Source organism: Paroedura picta, chromosome 4 (assembly GCF_049243985.1).
Source record: "Paroedura picta isolate Pp20150507F chromosome 4, Ppicta_v3.0, whole genome shotgun sequence".
Lineage (NCBI taxonomy): Eukaryota > Metazoa > Chordata > Lepidosauria > Squamata > Gekkonidae > Paroedura > Paroedura picta.
Window position 1 is genome coordinate 29230739 of NC_135372.1, and position 16750 is coordinate 29247488.

At 46.5% G+C, this 16750-nt stretch overlaps 1 protein-coding gene across 1 annotated transcript in view; it reads right to left on the reverse strand.

The window, feature by feature from the left end:
- Positions 1–951: 951 nt before the first annotated feature.
- S1PR4 (sphingosine-1-phosphate receptor 4) overlaps positions 952–16750 on the reverse strand; it is a 36981-nt gene continuing 21182 nt past the window's right edge. The window contains exons 2-6 of the mRNA XM_077332127.1: positions 12161–12280; positions 8106–8268; positions 7061–7185; positions 6609–6713; positions 952–4113 (exon numbers count right to left, since the gene is read on the reverse strand). Of these exons, the coding sequence (XP_077188242.1) occupies positions 2479–3777 (1299 nt within the window). The 5' untranslated portion in view covers positions 3778–4113; positions 6609–6713; positions 7061–7185; positions 8106–8268; positions 12161–12280 and the 3' untranslated portion in view covers positions 952–2478. The remainder of the gene's footprint in view (positions 4114–6608; positions 6714–7060; positions 7186–8105; positions 8269–12160; positions 12281–16750) is intronic.

Genomic DNA, 16750 nt, shown 5'->3' on the forward strand with positions numbered 1-16750 from the left:
GGTAAAGGTATCCCCTGTGCAAGCACCAAGTCATGTCTGACCCTTGGGGTGATGCCCTCCAGCATTTTCATGGCAGACTCAATACGGGGTGGTTTGCCAGTGCCTTCCCCAGTCATGACCGTTTACCCCCCAGCAAGCTGGGTACTCATTTTACCGACCTCGGAAGGATGGAAGGCTGTGTCAACCTTGAGCCGGCTGCTGGGATTGAACTCCCAACCTCATGGGCAAAGCTTTCAGACGGCTGCCTTACCACTCTACGCCACAAGAGGCTACAGTTACAGCTATTCAATATATCACCTGAACTCCAGCATTTGGGCTGAAGTATGTGACTTTGTATGCACAAATACCATTATTAACTTGTTAGGGTGTAAATACCTGGAGGGGCATCTCATTCTTAAACTCCGATTTCCATGCAAACTTGGGCTTCCCACCAGCCGCGTTTAGAAAATGACCATTCTTGGCTATGAGATGTAGCAATCAGGGCTATACTTTTCCCATCAGCTTCAGAAAGTACAATGAAAAAGGTGTTGTGACATCAGTGGAGCAATTCATCCCCCTTTCCCTCCCCCCCTCCCCGCACACAATTTGCATATTGGAACATTTCAGGCTTTGCATAGTAAGTTGGGTGATCACAAACCATTGCACAACCGGTACAAGCGTTGCCCGGATGGGAAGTTTGGCAACAGCCTCTCCTCTATGTTCTCCACATGTGAGGTGAGAAGAAAATCAAACCTGCCAATCATGGAAAGGCCTGGCCACATCCAGACCGTATTTCAATGCATACAGATATGTTGTTCATAAGAGCCAAGCAGATTTCCTCCAGTTTGTTTTCTTATTTTCCCCAAATTTGGCCATGGGTTTTAATTCATTTGTCCCCCCCCCCCATCATTGCATACTATGTGGCATACATAGAGTGATACAACACTGCACAATAAAATCAGAGTCCAGTAGCACCTTTAAGACCAAGAAAGATTTATTCAAGGCGTGAGCTTTTGAGTGCTTCATTGGTAATTTTGGGGGGTCACCATGACCATATCAACCAATAAATGTTTAACAAAAATTTTAAAAATATTTAAAAATTAACAAACTCCCACCCATTCGGGAAGCCCTTCCAGGGCCACCAAGAAACCCCAGGCTTTCATGAAACCCTGTCTGAGAAAGCCTGCAGCAGGCCTTCCTCACTTTGGACAAAGAGTGCTACAATTTAAACCAGGGGTAGTCAAACTGTGGCCTTCCAGATGTCAATAGACTACAATTCCCATGAGCCCCTGCCAGTGAATTTGACTACCTCTGATTTAAACCATTTTAGATCATCATAAATGTATCCTAATTTTTAAAACCATTGCTTCAAACTCAGTGGCTTGGTTCAGGCAACATGCACAGCCCTGGTTTAACTATGGTTAATTTTTTAAACCTTAATTCATCTTGCAGAGGATCATTCAGATCATAGAATCACAGAGTTGGAAGGGACCTCCTAGGTCATCTAGTCCAACCCCCGCATGATCCAGGACACTCACAACCTTATTGCTCATCCATTGTAACCTGCCACCCCCTTGAATCTTCACAGAATCATGAACCACATGCTGTGCAGAACTATTGTTCAGACTGGCTTGTTTAATCAGAGTTTGAGTCCAGTGACTACTTGAAGACCAACAAAGGATGGACACGGAAGCTTCTACCCAGAACTAAACTTGATTGGCCTTAAAACTGCCACTGGACTCAAACTTTGCTCTGTTGCTTCAGACCAACATGGCTACCCACCTGAATCTGCATTTAATCAAATGACTTCCAAGCAGGGTTTCATTTTCCTCCTTTGATGTATCCAGTCTAGCAGCCGTTAGTGGGGTACTCTGCATTCGTGCGGTCCTACTAATCTTGATTTGGTGTGATGCCTGAGCCACGTTTATGGCCCAAGTCAGAAATTGTACTAAGCCACATTTTAAATGCCAATAATATCTCAAAACTCCAATCCACGGTTTGAGCTTTCATGTCGCCAGGCAAGCTGTGGTTAAGAGCTGCTGTCATTGCTTATCTCCTCAGCTCTCCAGAGCCCTCAAGAGGTAGCACAATGGCTGCCCTAGCAGCTTGTCAGTTGGCACATGGCACCAAGCCCTAGTTAGCCAAAATCACGTTTCACAAGCTTACTTGGTCTGTGTTTCTGATTAGCCAGCTAAGCATAACTCACAGATGCCCGGAGATCTCATTAACCTTAGTTAAAGGTTCTTTGGCACCGTTTTAGCCTGACGGGGCCAATGCATTGCAAACTGGGCCTATCCTGTTGCCCAAGGCTGTACACAATGAATCTGAAAACACACTGAATACATGAAACCAACACACAAGCGAGTCCAAGGAAGATGCTGCAAGAATGAGAATGGCACGACCATTGGTTGGCTCTTCTAGTTTTTATCTCAATCATCTTTTGGAACACAGCTGAATTTTTTAAGGATTTGTGAATCTTGCTCCTCATGTCCAGAGATTCTAGTTTATGGGATACTGCACATTTTTACCCTGCCTTTCAGAATATATAAGGTTTTCCTCCCATCTAGGCTGCTGCACCTCCGATGCATCATCTGGTGGGATGGCACTCAGCACACTGGAATTACTGGAAAGAGGCTCCCTAGCCCTCTTCATGTTGAGTGCCCTGGAGTTTCGGAAACTCTCTTGTGGCTTCAAAGAGCTTTCCATGTCTGTGGAAGAGCCGGAAGGAATGTCAGCAACGCTAAGGCATTCTCCAGGGCAGCGGCCACAGAGTAAGTCTAGGACTGCCTTCCTCACTTCCTGGCTCCTGAAGGAGTAGATTATTGGATTGATGAAGGAGTTGGCCACTGCCAAGGTCAATGTCCAGTCCAAGTGCTTGTGGAGCTTCCAGCTCCCAGTTTCAGAAAAAAAGTCCATCAGGAGGAGGATGAAGAGAGGGATCCAGCAAAAAATAAAGGCAAAGACGATGATTCGGACAGTCGTCAGCAACCGTAGCGACCTCTTGTGGCCCCCCCGGGACGTGACTTGCCAGTTGCTTCTCGAGACCCGGCGGTAGATGGATGCATACATAACCACTATGCCCACCAAGATGATGATGAACATGACCACCGTGAAGAGGATGTATTTCTTGGCATAGAGGGGCAGCAGTGTTGAACAGGTGGGCAGATCACAAAGACAGTTCCAGCCCGATAACGGGAGCAAGCCGATGATGATAGCCAGGACCCAACAGGACCAGAGGAGACCTTTCAGGCGGCCCTTCTTGGTGGCCTCCTTCTCAGCAATGGACTTCACCATGGTGCTGTAGCGCTCGATTGCCGTCACCAACAGGCTGAAGGTAGAGGCTGCCAAGGCGACAAAGAGGACCCCCTCCCGAAGGAACAACATGGTGGGCGACAGAAGGAATGTTTTGCTCCCCGACAGGCAGAGATTGACCACGTAGGCCACGCCTGTCAAGAGGTCGCTGAGAGTGATACTAGCGATGCACGAGTAGACCCACCGGCGGCCTTGCAATTTCCGAGCAATGGCTGTGAGGACGAGCAGGTTCTCTATGATGATGAGGCAACCTGCAGCGAGAAAGATCACCTTGAGAGTGCCCATGTTGTCCTCCTGGGGCCGCCGGTTAGCCATCCTCCCTGTGAAGTTATAGTGGTACAGGATGAGGTGGCTGTTGTCCATGGCAGCATAGAGTGGGCAGGGGTCCCTGCCACGGACCAAACTCAGCTGGGTCTCCAGGAGCTCAGTGGGAAGAGCTGAAGGCGGGGAGGCGGAAGGAGCCAAGGAAGGGCCCACATCCGGCATCTCCCTGAAAACTAAACTAAACCGTCAGAGGGAATCAATTTATTGTTGCATGAAGGACAGAGGCTTGAGTGAGAGTAAAAGTGAGGGCAGCAACTGTCTCAGCCTTGGACAAAAGGACCCTGGCGCCCACCACTGGCTGCGTTAGAACAGGGGATGCAAAATGGCATTCGAGCCAATGGTAGACAAGTCAAGAGTTGTCGGGTGTGTAAGGCTGACCAGAAGTTAAAGGATCAGAACCAGCAGCACAGACAGCAGAATCCCTGGTACCAATCGTAGCAGAACCAGAGCTGTTGTTTCAGGCAGGTCACAGGGCCCGAAAGAGGGAGGCTCAACGTTCTGCAAAAAAGAGTGAAAAAGAAAGGTAAACAAGGGAGGTTCTCAAAGTGGTAAGAGGTCAATTTAGGGCAGCATTTCCTGTTGTTGAAGATTTTCTCTAGCTGTTGACATCACTTCTACCAGTGGCTGCTTTTTTAAAAAAAAAATGTAGAGTGGCTGGCAGAAATTCTTAGTCAAATGCAGCTGATAGGTCGTTCTGAGTCTTCTCCAAATCAGTGCATGGAGGAGGGGGCTGGAATACTATTTGCCTTCCAGACCAAGGACAAGATGGGTGGGGAAGGCATCTCCTGCAGAATTACAGACAAATGCAGGCCTGTAGACCCCATCCTTTCAGTCACTCTGCCCAATGTTATTATTATTATTACTAATAAATGTATATGTCACCTTTCACTGTCAAGCAGTCTCAAGGTGCCTAATAACTAAAATATTGACATCAATTAAAAACATATAAATAAACTAAAAGGCAGCTCACATAATCAGACCCGGCTAATGAAAAGCTCAACGGAAGAGCTTGGCTTTGCAGGCCTTGCAGAACTTGGATAAGTCTTCCATCTGTCACCTGGTTCCACCAGGATGGCACCACCACAAAGAAGGCCCTCATCCTGGTGGATGCCAGGTGAGCATCCCTGGGGCCAGGCACCAGAAGCAGATTATGGGTTGAATGCAAATTTCAGGAAGTGGGACATGTTGGAAGAGGTAGTCCATCAGGTATGAGATTTTGGGCCATTTCATTCATCTTGAAATGGATTTGGCTTCTTCAGTAGCTTAGGTGACCTCAAACCTTGATCTTTAAAAGATAACCTAGCCCCCATACAGCTCTGTTGGGACCCTGGAAATCTGTCCAAATTCAGCTGTTTGTAGTCAGTCATGTACTTATCACTGCGCTTCACTAAGTACATTTTCCTCTGCACATTGCTGATTGCAACACAGTATCTAAAGCATGCACACTCAGGGTAAATTTAAAACTTTCCATTCCTATTTGCACATAAAAACTAATTGCCTTCCTGATGAATCCAACTCGTGAATAAGAAGAGAAAGAAAGCATTTCTATTTCTAGATATAGAAAGTGTTTGATGACTTAATATTGGCCTTTCTTCTTGCATATTGTACAAAATGTGGGCTTTGGTCGTACATTTTCGAGCTGGATGCACAGAATATACTCGGCCAACAAGCAAAAATGTTAATTAATGGGAAGCTAGCATTATGTGAATTACATGTATTATGCTAGCCAGAGACACACTACAAGTGAGAAAATATCATACAGAAATGTATGGTAATTAAACAGAAGTAGAATTAAAATCTGTTCCAAATGTAATATCCCAAATATTATGAGATATATAATAGACCTTCTATTATATGGTGATATACTACTTAGAATCATAGAATCCTAGAGTTGGAAGAATCCATACAGGCTATCTAGCTCCAAGAGCTTAATACTTATCTATTAAAGATTCTAATGAATATGTAAAAGTGGTGAAAATATGTTATGTTGAATATGTACCGTATTTGCCGGCGTATAAGACAACTGGGCGTATAAGACGACCCCCCAACTTTTCCACTCAAAATATAGAGTTTGTTACATTACATTACAGTACTATGGGCAGCTATGTCTATCCCAACTGAAGTGCACCCGGCGTATAGGACAACCCCCCCCCCTTGGATGCATGTTTTTCAGGGGGGAAAAGTAGTCTTATACACCAACAAATACTGTTGTTATGATGAAACTAGTGTAGTCAAAATAGGTATTGAAGTTTGAAATTCAAAACGTAAATGATGAATACAAATGCACCCCGATAGAATGAATTATTATATTTTATACCTTAAAATCATAATGAACAGAATGAAAGGGAAGTTATTCTACGTTTTATAGATTATGTACTACATGATTGTTTTCGACAAATGCAATTATGTTGTATAGCCCCATTTTCTCCTTTCCCCTTATCTTTTCCGTGCTTTCATTGTTTTCCTAAAATAAATTCTTTAAAGTGGGCTTGAAGGAAGGGGTGGGGAGATCTCCATCCCTCTTGCAGTGACTACGGCTGCGCTAGCAGGAGAAAGACATGCCCAAAGTGCGTGCCTGTCTTCCCCCCCCCCCTGCAAGCAAGGCTGAAAGCAGCTGCAGGAGGAGCAGCATAAAGGAGGAAGACCGTCCTTCTCCACGTTCCAGGCAGCCCCAGCTGCATCATGTGCCTAATTTCATATTGTAGGCTCCTCCGTATCACCAAGAGTGGCCCCAAGAGAGAGAGAGAAAGGGAGTGATGCCCAGGAGAAGGTTCACCTGTTCTGATAACCACCTGTGAGGCAGGTCAGGAGGTTTCATACTCCAGGCTGAGGTTAAAAGCTGCAGACGGTTGCTGTAGAAGAAGTGAAAGGGGGAATGGCAAAGACCACGAGGAAACAGGAAAGGCTGGATGGGGGGGGGGCAGATGGATGGCTGTAGGAACAGACAGCTGCAGGATTCAGCCCTCGATCCTCCTCCTTCTGCCTTCACTCACCTGTTCAGATAGATGCTACTCGTGCTCTCCACCCCGAACGAGGCTCTCACGGACTGGCCAAGGGCCCACACCACAGCCCGGTTTTGTCAGTGTTGTTTCCTTTACCTAGCAGACAAGAGGAAGAAGCCGTTGCTAAATCCAGTGAGCTGTGAAACCACACTTCACAGGATGGACCCCACCCAGGCGGGGAAGGGGAGGGGGAAAGAAACGGCCGGCATCACTGGCAAGAGCAGGCCAAGCCTCCAGGGAGAGGGAGAGGGTCCCCAGCCTCCCCTTCCCCCAGAACCCGGTGCGCCCCTTCACAAAGTGCACCAATTAGAGAATGCACCATTGCAATACATGCACTAATAAGAGAACACACCACTGGCATTTTGGCAGCCTCTGGAAGAGAGCTCATGACTGATAAACAGACTTCTTTTCATTAAGTGACTCTGAAACTCTACGGCTCTTACCTTGGAGTTTTTATTGGCTGCTATACATATTTTATGTGTTAAGAACTGGTGCATGAGCTCCTTCTCACTGGCGGTCTTCAAGCAGCAGCTGGACAGATAGTTCTCATGAATGCTTTAGGCGGATCCTGCATTGAGCAAGGGGTTGATGGTCTATATCAGCGGTCCCCAATCTTTTTCCAGTTGAGGACCGCCTCCGGGGGTGGGGGAGAGCCAACACCCCGGGCGGTGCACATGCGAGGCAGCTCTGCGCAAATGCGCAAGCGCAGAGCTGTCGCACATGCGCATTTGCGCCCACTGGCAGGGCGCAAATGCACATGTACGGCAGCTCCACGCAAACGCGCATGTGCAGAGAGGCACCTGCCTCTTCCCCCTCGCAGCGAGAAGCTCGCCAGGCCGCTACGCTCGTGGCGTGGCGAGCTTCTCGCTGCAGGGGGGGGAGAGGCAGGCACAGCTGTTGGCGGCCCAGTACTGAGGCCTTCGCAGCCCGGTACCGGGCCACAGACCGGGGGTTGATGACCCCCGATCTATATGGTCCCTTCTAACTCCATGGTTCTATGAATCTATATATACCACCTCCCCTCGACTAAGTCATTTTGGGCTACTGTACAAATAATTAATAAAAGGTTTCACAATAAATCACATACAATAGAATGGGGAGATTGGAAACATAAGAACAGAATAGAATGGCAGTGGGAGAGGTCCAAGCTAGAACTGGCCTCAACTGTAGGTTTGGAGGAAGAGCTCCGTCTTGCCGGCTCTTCCGAATTCAGTGAGCCGTATGATAAATAGACCAATCCACATTTTCCAGTCCAAATAGACCAATCCCCTTTTCCTTCTGGGGCATCCACAGCCATAAATAACCATCAAGGCCTTTCCCCGGAGATCCCACTGAACTTCACTCTGTTACTGCCCCCTTTTCTTTCTTCCACAGATGTTGCTGCATCTGTGCGCTTGACTAATAGCCTCCTAGTCTTGCGGAATTAATAGCTTCCTCGAAGTTGCTTAATGCATTACTTCCTGCCCACTTGTTTTTTTCCCTACTCACGTTCATTCCTGAACGAAGTCCTGACTTGGTGTCCTTACTTGCCTGTTCATCTCCTTCCTGCTGTGGTCATTTGATGCTGGCTTCAGTAAGGTATGGATGAGGTGTCAATCTTAGCCTGTTATGGCCAACTGTGACTGGTAAATGTAACATCTGCCATGGACTACTGTAATGGGAAGGAAGGGAGGAACAGTGTGGGGAACGTGTATCTGCTTGCAACCAATCTCATTTTGTTGCTCTCTGTGCTGCACTTTTGTTTTGCTCTCTGTGCAGCCTGATTCACACAGGATGGACTTGTGGGAGAAGGGGAGGTGGCATGTGATTATGGGACCTGGCTTTCATCGGCTGGGTGCGAACAATGTAATCTGCGCCTGGGCATTTTGCGTGCTTTTCATGGGACCAAGGCAGCGCACTTCCTTCTTGGAGAAAAGTGGAATTCTGAGGGTGGAAACTTGGAGGTTATAATAATCAATGTATTGCCTATCACATCAGTTTCAGCAAGACTAATCATGAGCCTTGTATCGCTGCTTCAGTAAATCCCTGTTGCTATTATGCCAAGTGGGTTCATTGAAAAGGGAGTTGATGGAGAACCAGACATGTCGTGCCCTTCCTTTGTGGCCAGGAAGAGCTTTAGTGGTTGCTTTGCACTTTTCAGCCGCACCCACTGTTGATGATGATTTTTCTAACACGCAATTAGGATCGTACAATGATGAAAAATGTCATCAAGGAAAGCAGTAACTTCTTGCTTCTCAAGCTGTAACAAGACTGCAGCTAGTTTAGAGGCCGTGCAGTTTTGCAGAATAATATTCAAGCTCTTGGAGATCCTCATTATTTTGAAGAACATGACCCAGAGATGTTAAGAACATAAGAGAAGCCATGTTGGGTCAGGCCAGTGGCCCATCCAGCCGAACACTCTGTGCTACTGTGTGTGCAAAACTCAGGTGCCATCAGGAGGCCCACCAGCGGGACCAGAACTCCAGAAGCCCCTCCACTGCCCCAGACATAAGAGAAACCATGTTGGATCAGGCCAATGGCACATTCAATCCAACACTCTGTGTCTCACAGTGGCCAAATCCCAGGTGCCATCAAGCAGGGCCAGAACTGCAGAAGCCCTCCCATTGTTACCCCCCAAGCACCAAGAAGACAGAGCATCACTGCCCTATATGTAAAAACATAACAGAAGCCATGTTGGATCAGGCCAGGAAGGTACAAACTACTTCTGCAATGGACCAAAGTGGCATGGCTAATGATGGAGGCAGTGACATGCATTGTCCGTGCCATGTTTGTATTCTTACCTCAGGGTAACTGCAATTACATTTGCAGCAAGTGTAAATTGGTAGCTCTACTAGAGGAGAAGATACAGAGGCACACTTTTCAAAGACCCAGGTACCCTAAGGGAGCTATGCATGTCACAACAACTAAGGGCTCCCTATATGCAGCCTTCATTGATCTCAAGGCTGCTTTTGATACTATCCCAAGAATCCAATTGTGGGCCAAGCTGGCCAATTCCTCCATTGATAAAAGGCTGCTACATTTTGATGTCATGTTACATAAGGACACCAGATTGCAAGTGAGATTTAGTAACGAGGGTAACCTAATTAAACCAGTGAACACTCAGAAAGTCTTGAGACAGGTTGTATCCTAGCCCCCTTTTTATTTAACTTCTATGTTGACTCCTTAATCAAACGCTTTGAGCACTCTGATATCCATGCCCCTAAGCTGGACGATAAGAAAATACCAATTCTTATGTATGTGGATGACGCTGTAATCGTTTTGACGCTGCCAAAAAACTGGCCTGAAACGCGCTCTGCTTATTTTAAGCCAACAATGCAAAGAAGAACATCTAATTATTAACTATGAGAAAACCAAAATAATGCAATGTAACAACAGGTTCCAGAAACATTGCTGGTATATTGACAGACACATAATTGATCAGGTTAAGTGTTTTAGATATTTAGGAGTCAGCTTCAAATTTAACGGTGGCCATTACGCCCATATACATTCAGTAACAAATTCCGCAAAAAAAAGTGCTCTAGCCATTCTTAGATTCTTTCATACCAAAAGTGGTAAATTTATTCCAACAGCCCTGAAGCTTTATTCTGCCAAGGTATTAGCGCAAATCCTATATGGTACCCAATTGGGTCCTTACAGGAGTTATGTGCTGCTTGAAAGAGTGCAATCAGAATTTTTGAGAGATCTTTATAAAACACCTAACTGCACACCAAATGTTGTTCTAAGCCAAGAATCTGGCATCCTGAAGGTAGAAACCCGTGTCTGGCTGACAACCATCAATTACTGGTTAAAAATTTACCTCCATCCCAAGGGACTAATCCCGAAATTCTTAGCAGTCTTCTCGCAATTCACATGGAATAGTAAAATCATTGGAAAAATTCAAACTCTGGGCCTCGATCTGAACCATCTAATAGGACTTGGCCTTAAAACAGCAAAAGCTACCGTACGGCAACGTCTTTTTGATATAGACTCTCAGGAGGAATTCTTAATTCTTCCTAGAATCTATAGCACTCTGAAAGGATGGTCAGGAAATACTCCAGCTCCATATCTCACAAACATCTCAATAGTAAAATACCGTTGGGCCTTCTCAAGAGCACGTTTTAACTCATTCCCCTCAGCCTCCCTTGAGGACAGGTTTCTCAATCGTCCGCTGGAGCTAATGTGATAATGCCCGGCCTGAGACAATTTCACATATCTTATTATATTGTCCTTTTAATGAAACCATCCGAACATATCTAATCCTACCCTTACTATCCCACTACAGGGGAGCCGGGAGGCAGCAGCGGGGGTGTGACAACACTAGACATTCATCTCTACCATCACATAACAGTGACATTCTAGATAAATTCTTGCTAAGGGATAAAGACCTACTTATTTCTAACATGGTAGCAAAATTTCTTTACATCTGTACTAGAATTAGATCAAAAAGAATGTCTGAACGATAGTAATGGATAGGTAATGGATAGGCCATCTTATCACTTGGGTTAATGGACTGCTCTAGAGGATGTATTGATTCCTTGTCCCTGCAGCTAACTTCCTTGAGGTTTCTTCCCCCTTCTTCTTTACATGTTATAACCCTTCCCCCCTACCTACAATAACATATTATTTGTTCCCATCAACACCTTGTTTTTAACATTGTTTTATTATCTTAATATTTTTATGTAGCAATACTTTTGTATTTTTACTACACATATCGATTAATTTTTATCATTGATTGCAGTTTGTATCGATGCATTATTTATATGGGTCAATTGAATGAATAAACATACTGACTGACTGGGATCGCTTACACTTTCCACGTGCAAAATGTTCCTCTTTCTTAGCCTCAACGAATAAGCTTTATGACAATAAAGGGTCTCCAGTGGACAGCACTGATTCATGCAGACGGTCATCATTGGACTGGGGTCAGAATAACCCATTTGTCCAGCACCAGAGTCTGATTTAATGGAGAAAAGAAATGCCAGAGCACTAGATCACGCAGAGACATTGTAGGCAGCCTCTTCTGTGGGTTGGTGCTTTGGTGCTCACAGGAGTCTTTAATTATTTAGCAAGTGTATATTATGGCTGCCAACCTCCAGGTGAGACCTTCAGATCTTCTGGACTAATCTCCAGGCTGCAGCAATCAGTTCACCCTGAGAAAACAGCTCCTTGGAATGGAGCTCAGTGACATCCCTACTAAGGTCCCTCTTTACCTTCCTCCAACTCTAAATCTCCAGGAATTTCCCAATCAGAGAAGGCAACCCTTGCACAGATTGTGGCACATGCCGTTGACTGAATTTTTTGGGAGAAACAAATCTCTTTAGCTTGAGAAATGTCTATCTTATACCCAAGCCCATGGTTTCTTTTATTTTGTAAAATTCTTTAGGGGGATTCATGGGGCACACTGGTGTGTCCACAGGACCGACTCCCGCACCCTCCTGGTCCCACCAGCATCTTACACCCAGTTGGGGATTGGGATCAACAAAGCTCTGGGGACAGATCAGGCGGGAGACCGGTTTCAGTTCCCTCCTGAATTGCTTTGAGAGCCTTCACCGTTTCCTGCTTACCTGCAAGATTTCTGGTCTCTGATAAAGTGCGGTTGGCAGGCCAGGAAGGGTGGAGACCCAGGAGGTTTAAGTCTGAAAACATGGTGGGTTCTTCAGTTGGTGTCTGAACCAAACTTCCTCCTAGACAAACAAGTCACACAATGAAATAAATTTTTGTCATCAGCAAACCATCTTGGTCCTACCCTGTGCTATTTAGCTTAATTGTTTTAATTGTATAATTCATGGGGTTGCCGGTTTCCAGGTGGCAGCTGGAGATCTCCTGGATTTACATTAGATCACCAAGTGGCAGAGGTGGACGTGGCTGCTTTGGAAGGTGGACTTTATGGCCTGGGGTCCCACTGAAGTCCCTCCCCACCCCAGGCTCCACTCCTCAACATCTCCAGAAATTTCCCAACCCCCAGATGGCAACTCAATTCATCTGAAAACATTTTAAAAGCAGCTAAAGAGCTGCCCCAGTTGGTCTTCGCCTGCTGATCATCAGGGAGGGAGGAGATGAGCAGCCATCTTGGACACATGAGCAAGGCAATGAGATTTGGAACCTCTTTAAGCAAAGGGGCCTGCCCTGTACTTCACATCAGACAGGGTATGTTTAGCAGAGGGACAGAAGGACTGCGTTTCATCCAGTTTATTTTGGTCTCTTTTGCTTAACTCTGTGCTGTGCTAAACGTGTGCTTTTTAAACCTTGTTCCTTTAATAAATCTTTTATAAATTGGAAGTGGGCTATGGTTCCCTGATCCACGTAGTTCTCCCCCGCCTCGGAAACACTAGCAGAAGTGCAAAGGGAAGATCCAGAGGGGTGGACCCTTGCAGTTTCTCATCCCCCACAGTGCTCAGGAGCTGGGGCTGTGGGAGACCACCGAGGCAAGGCCCCTGGTGTGGAAGGGGCAGCTAGAGGGCCTGGCTCCCCCAGCTGCAGCCCTGTACATTAGCCAGGTGGTGGTGGCAGTTGCCCAAAGAGTTCATTTTGCCAGCTGCCTGGAGTTGGCAGCTAGCCAGAACATGGGGTAGGCATGGACGGAACTGAGCCTGCAGGGCAGAAATGGGCTGGTTTCTTCACAGATGCTACTGGGGATTGAACCGGGGACTTTCTGCAGGCCTAGCTGAGACTCTGCAAGTAAGCCAGATCCTGCCCCCAGAGCCTGAACTTGGCTATAGTTTTGAGGAAAAGTGAGGAGGTATCCCCTCCAAGGAGCCCTCCAGGTAGGCTTGCCAACACTGGGCTAGGGAATTCCAGAAGACCTGAGTTTGGGTAGGGGCCATGGCTCAATGGCAGAGCACCAGTTTAGCATGCAGGAAGTCCCAGGCTTGATCTCCGGCATTTCCAGTTAAAAGATCCGGCAGGAGGTGACATGAAACAAGAAAAAGAGTTGGTTTTTATACCCTGCTTTTCTCACACCACCTCCTTCCCTTCCTCTCCCCACAACAGGCACCTTGCAAGGTAGGTGGGGCTGAGAGAGTTCTGGGAGAATGGTGACTGGATGTCACAGGCCATGACTAGCACATTGGGATGGATGAGAAAAATAAGTTAAGGAGATCTCGGGATCCAAATCTAAGCTTTTATTACAAATCCATACGAGAGCTAGGCAGGTTAAACACGAGCAGGAGAAAGTTTATGTTGAAGACAAAGAGCAGGGCTGTTATACTACTTTGTATGCCTTAGTAAGCTCCAGGGTCAATTGACCAGAGAACACATCGGAGTACGTCAAAGGTGTGGCAGGTGCTCTTTGCACCAAATGCAGATGAGTATGGGCAGAGCATTGTCCCAATTAGTAAGTGCCCATAAGACACAATACGCCCCTGGGAACCAGTGTAGAGACTATCATATCAAAGACTAACTAGTTTTAAAGTGGGCGGGCAGCTGGCATTCATTCATTCATTCATTCATTCATTCATTCATTCATTCATTCATTCATTCATTCATTCATTCATTCATTCATTCATTCATATACTGCCCTCCCCGGAGACTAATTTCTAGGATTAATGCAAAACAAGCACAAAGGATTTACAACCATAATACAAAGGTTATCAACCTATGCATAATGACAGGAATACAAGCAATAGGCCCCTAACTAAGGGCCGTGAGAAATAAAAGACATTTCAAAGATTGAGCTACAATTTCCAGTTCCGGAGATCTTCAGGGGAAACCTGGAAATTCCAAGATCTCTCAGTTCCATACCTTGAAGAGGCTGTCTCTATTCATGGATAAACGGACAAACAGGCCATCTTGCCTTAGAGCAAGATTTACAACTTCAAATCAGTTGTCTCAAGAAGGCAATTGGTACATCAAACAGGACCCACTTCAAAGGCCAGATACCAACAAGCATTTCACAGAAGAAGTGTTAAGGACCGAAAGGCACACTTCCGGAGCACATACCAGACACAGATAACAGTTTAAGCAAGCAGCAGATTCAGGTGAGAGCTTCCCTGGGGAAATTCAATTAGACTCAGGCACAAACACCATCTGAGCTCCAGGAGAGAGCTTAAGAAGATGGCATGCAACATGACACTGAACCAAGGTCACCCCAAAGGCAGGGCTGGCAGGGCATTCAACATGTTGGGTGCACGGTACACCACCCAGATGGCCAACCTCTCAGCTACATCCTACTTGAGGCCAAAATATTCAATGCCTGGGGTCACCAGTGCAGGGAGGGCTCTGAAAGATAATCCTCCCAGATCAAGATTTCCATCACTCCCCCCACCTCCGTCTCTTGGTCCTCAGCTGACGGTGGATGGAGAACCTGGTATGGGGGCAGTTTTTTAAGAGTGACTGTTTCACCCTTCCTGACCCAAGTTTTTGTCACTCACGCCAGGTGTACCCTAAGTTCTGCAAAGTAGGTATTCAGTATGGTGATTTTATTGTTGATGGACCTGGCGTTGCACAGCATCAGTGTCAGAGGCAGCTTCTTTGCCCTTGCCACCACCCCTGTGTGCTGAGGGGCGGGACAGAGATTAGAAGGGGTTCAAGTGTATCTATATCTCACACCCATTCTCTGGCATCATCTTCTTGCACCACCATATCTGCCCCTTCCCCGTATTATTGGGATGTTTGGTCCCCTTAGGCCCCTCCTTTTAGTTTCCTCATTTTTGACCCACTCTTGTGAGGCGTTCATATTGTTCTGTTCGGCCTTGTTTCCGTTACAGTTTTGTTTCTGTTGTTATCTCTCTCTTCTTTATTCCTCCCTTCCTGTTTTCTGTATTGTGCCTTCTAATATTTTCTCACTCTTCCCTTTGTTTCAGCAGTTTACAGATTATCTGTCTTCCTCCATGTAGGTTTATCTTTCTCTGTATAGATTTGGATCCTGCCCACCATAGGGATTGACTCCAATCGTCTTTAACTGATATCTTGGAGCTATTTTGAGTTAATGGGTGGGTGGAGGGGGTAATTGTCAAGTACCATCAAGTACAAGTACAAGCTTGATCCGGGGACCGGTCCCCTAGTTGGTATACACCCCCTTGCGAGATGCATCCAGCACACAACCCAGTCCCAGCCAAAAGCTTTGATGTAATCGAAGCCTACATTCCCTTCTTTCTTTTGTGTCACATCTCACACTACCTCTACCTTGTCAAGTTTAGGTTTCCAATGACTGAAACAAACATCCTTGGTCCTTTCCCCTGATCTCTCCTTAGTAATAGTACTGCAGCCATCTACTACCGACACCTTAACCTTAGGAATTTCTCCATTCCTTTTCTCCCTTCCAACGTCCAGCAGTCTTCTGACATTCCTCCCAAATTCTCCTGGAATTGGGGCCTGTACAGGCACCCTGACAGGCATCTGAGCCTTAGAGGAGAGCAGTGTACAAATGTAATAAATAAACCGACCTCTAGCTGCCCTGCACTATCCAGTGCTAAATCCATGGCTCTTTCCTCCTTTTTCTCAGGAACCACAAGCTGCCCATCTGCTTCCCAGGCCTTTTGCCTGTCCTGCTTCCAGATTAATCTACTCAAAGAAAGTCTCCAAATATCCTACTTCCTGATTCCCAGCTACTTGGTGAACTGGTTCCTGCCTAAGGTCGCTCTATACCCTGGTAGCCTCGCCTGGTGAAGGCCGAAAAAACACCAAGCAGGCTACTTTCGTGACCTGCGGCTCCATTGAAAGGAAGGCATTGAGGATCATGCCCAAATTCCTGGCAAAGGGCAAGTTGTTAAGCTGCACCCCAGCCAGGCTGGGCAGGCATGCTTCCTGATCTGCCCTCTTCCTCCCCAGTTTTGGAGGGACTGAGTCTCAGGCGACTCTGCTTGAGCCATCCAGCCATGGCTTCCAAACATCAGGCAAATGTTTCCACTGGGGAGTCCAGGTGGCCATCCATTAGGAGGCAGAGCTGTGTGTCATCCATGTATTATGACAACACAGCCCCAAACTTTGGACCACCTGGGCCAGAAGGTGCATGAAAATGTTGAACAGCGTGGGGGAGAGAACTGCCCTCCGTGGAACTCCACGAGGGAGTTGAAAGGGGTATGATAACTTTTCCCTCACTGCAATCCTCTGTGTCCAGTTCTGAAGAAGACCAGCCACTGAAGGGCTGTCCCACAAATCCCTGGCCTGGTGAGGCAATGGGCTAATAGCTTGCGGTCAACCGTGTCAAATGAGGC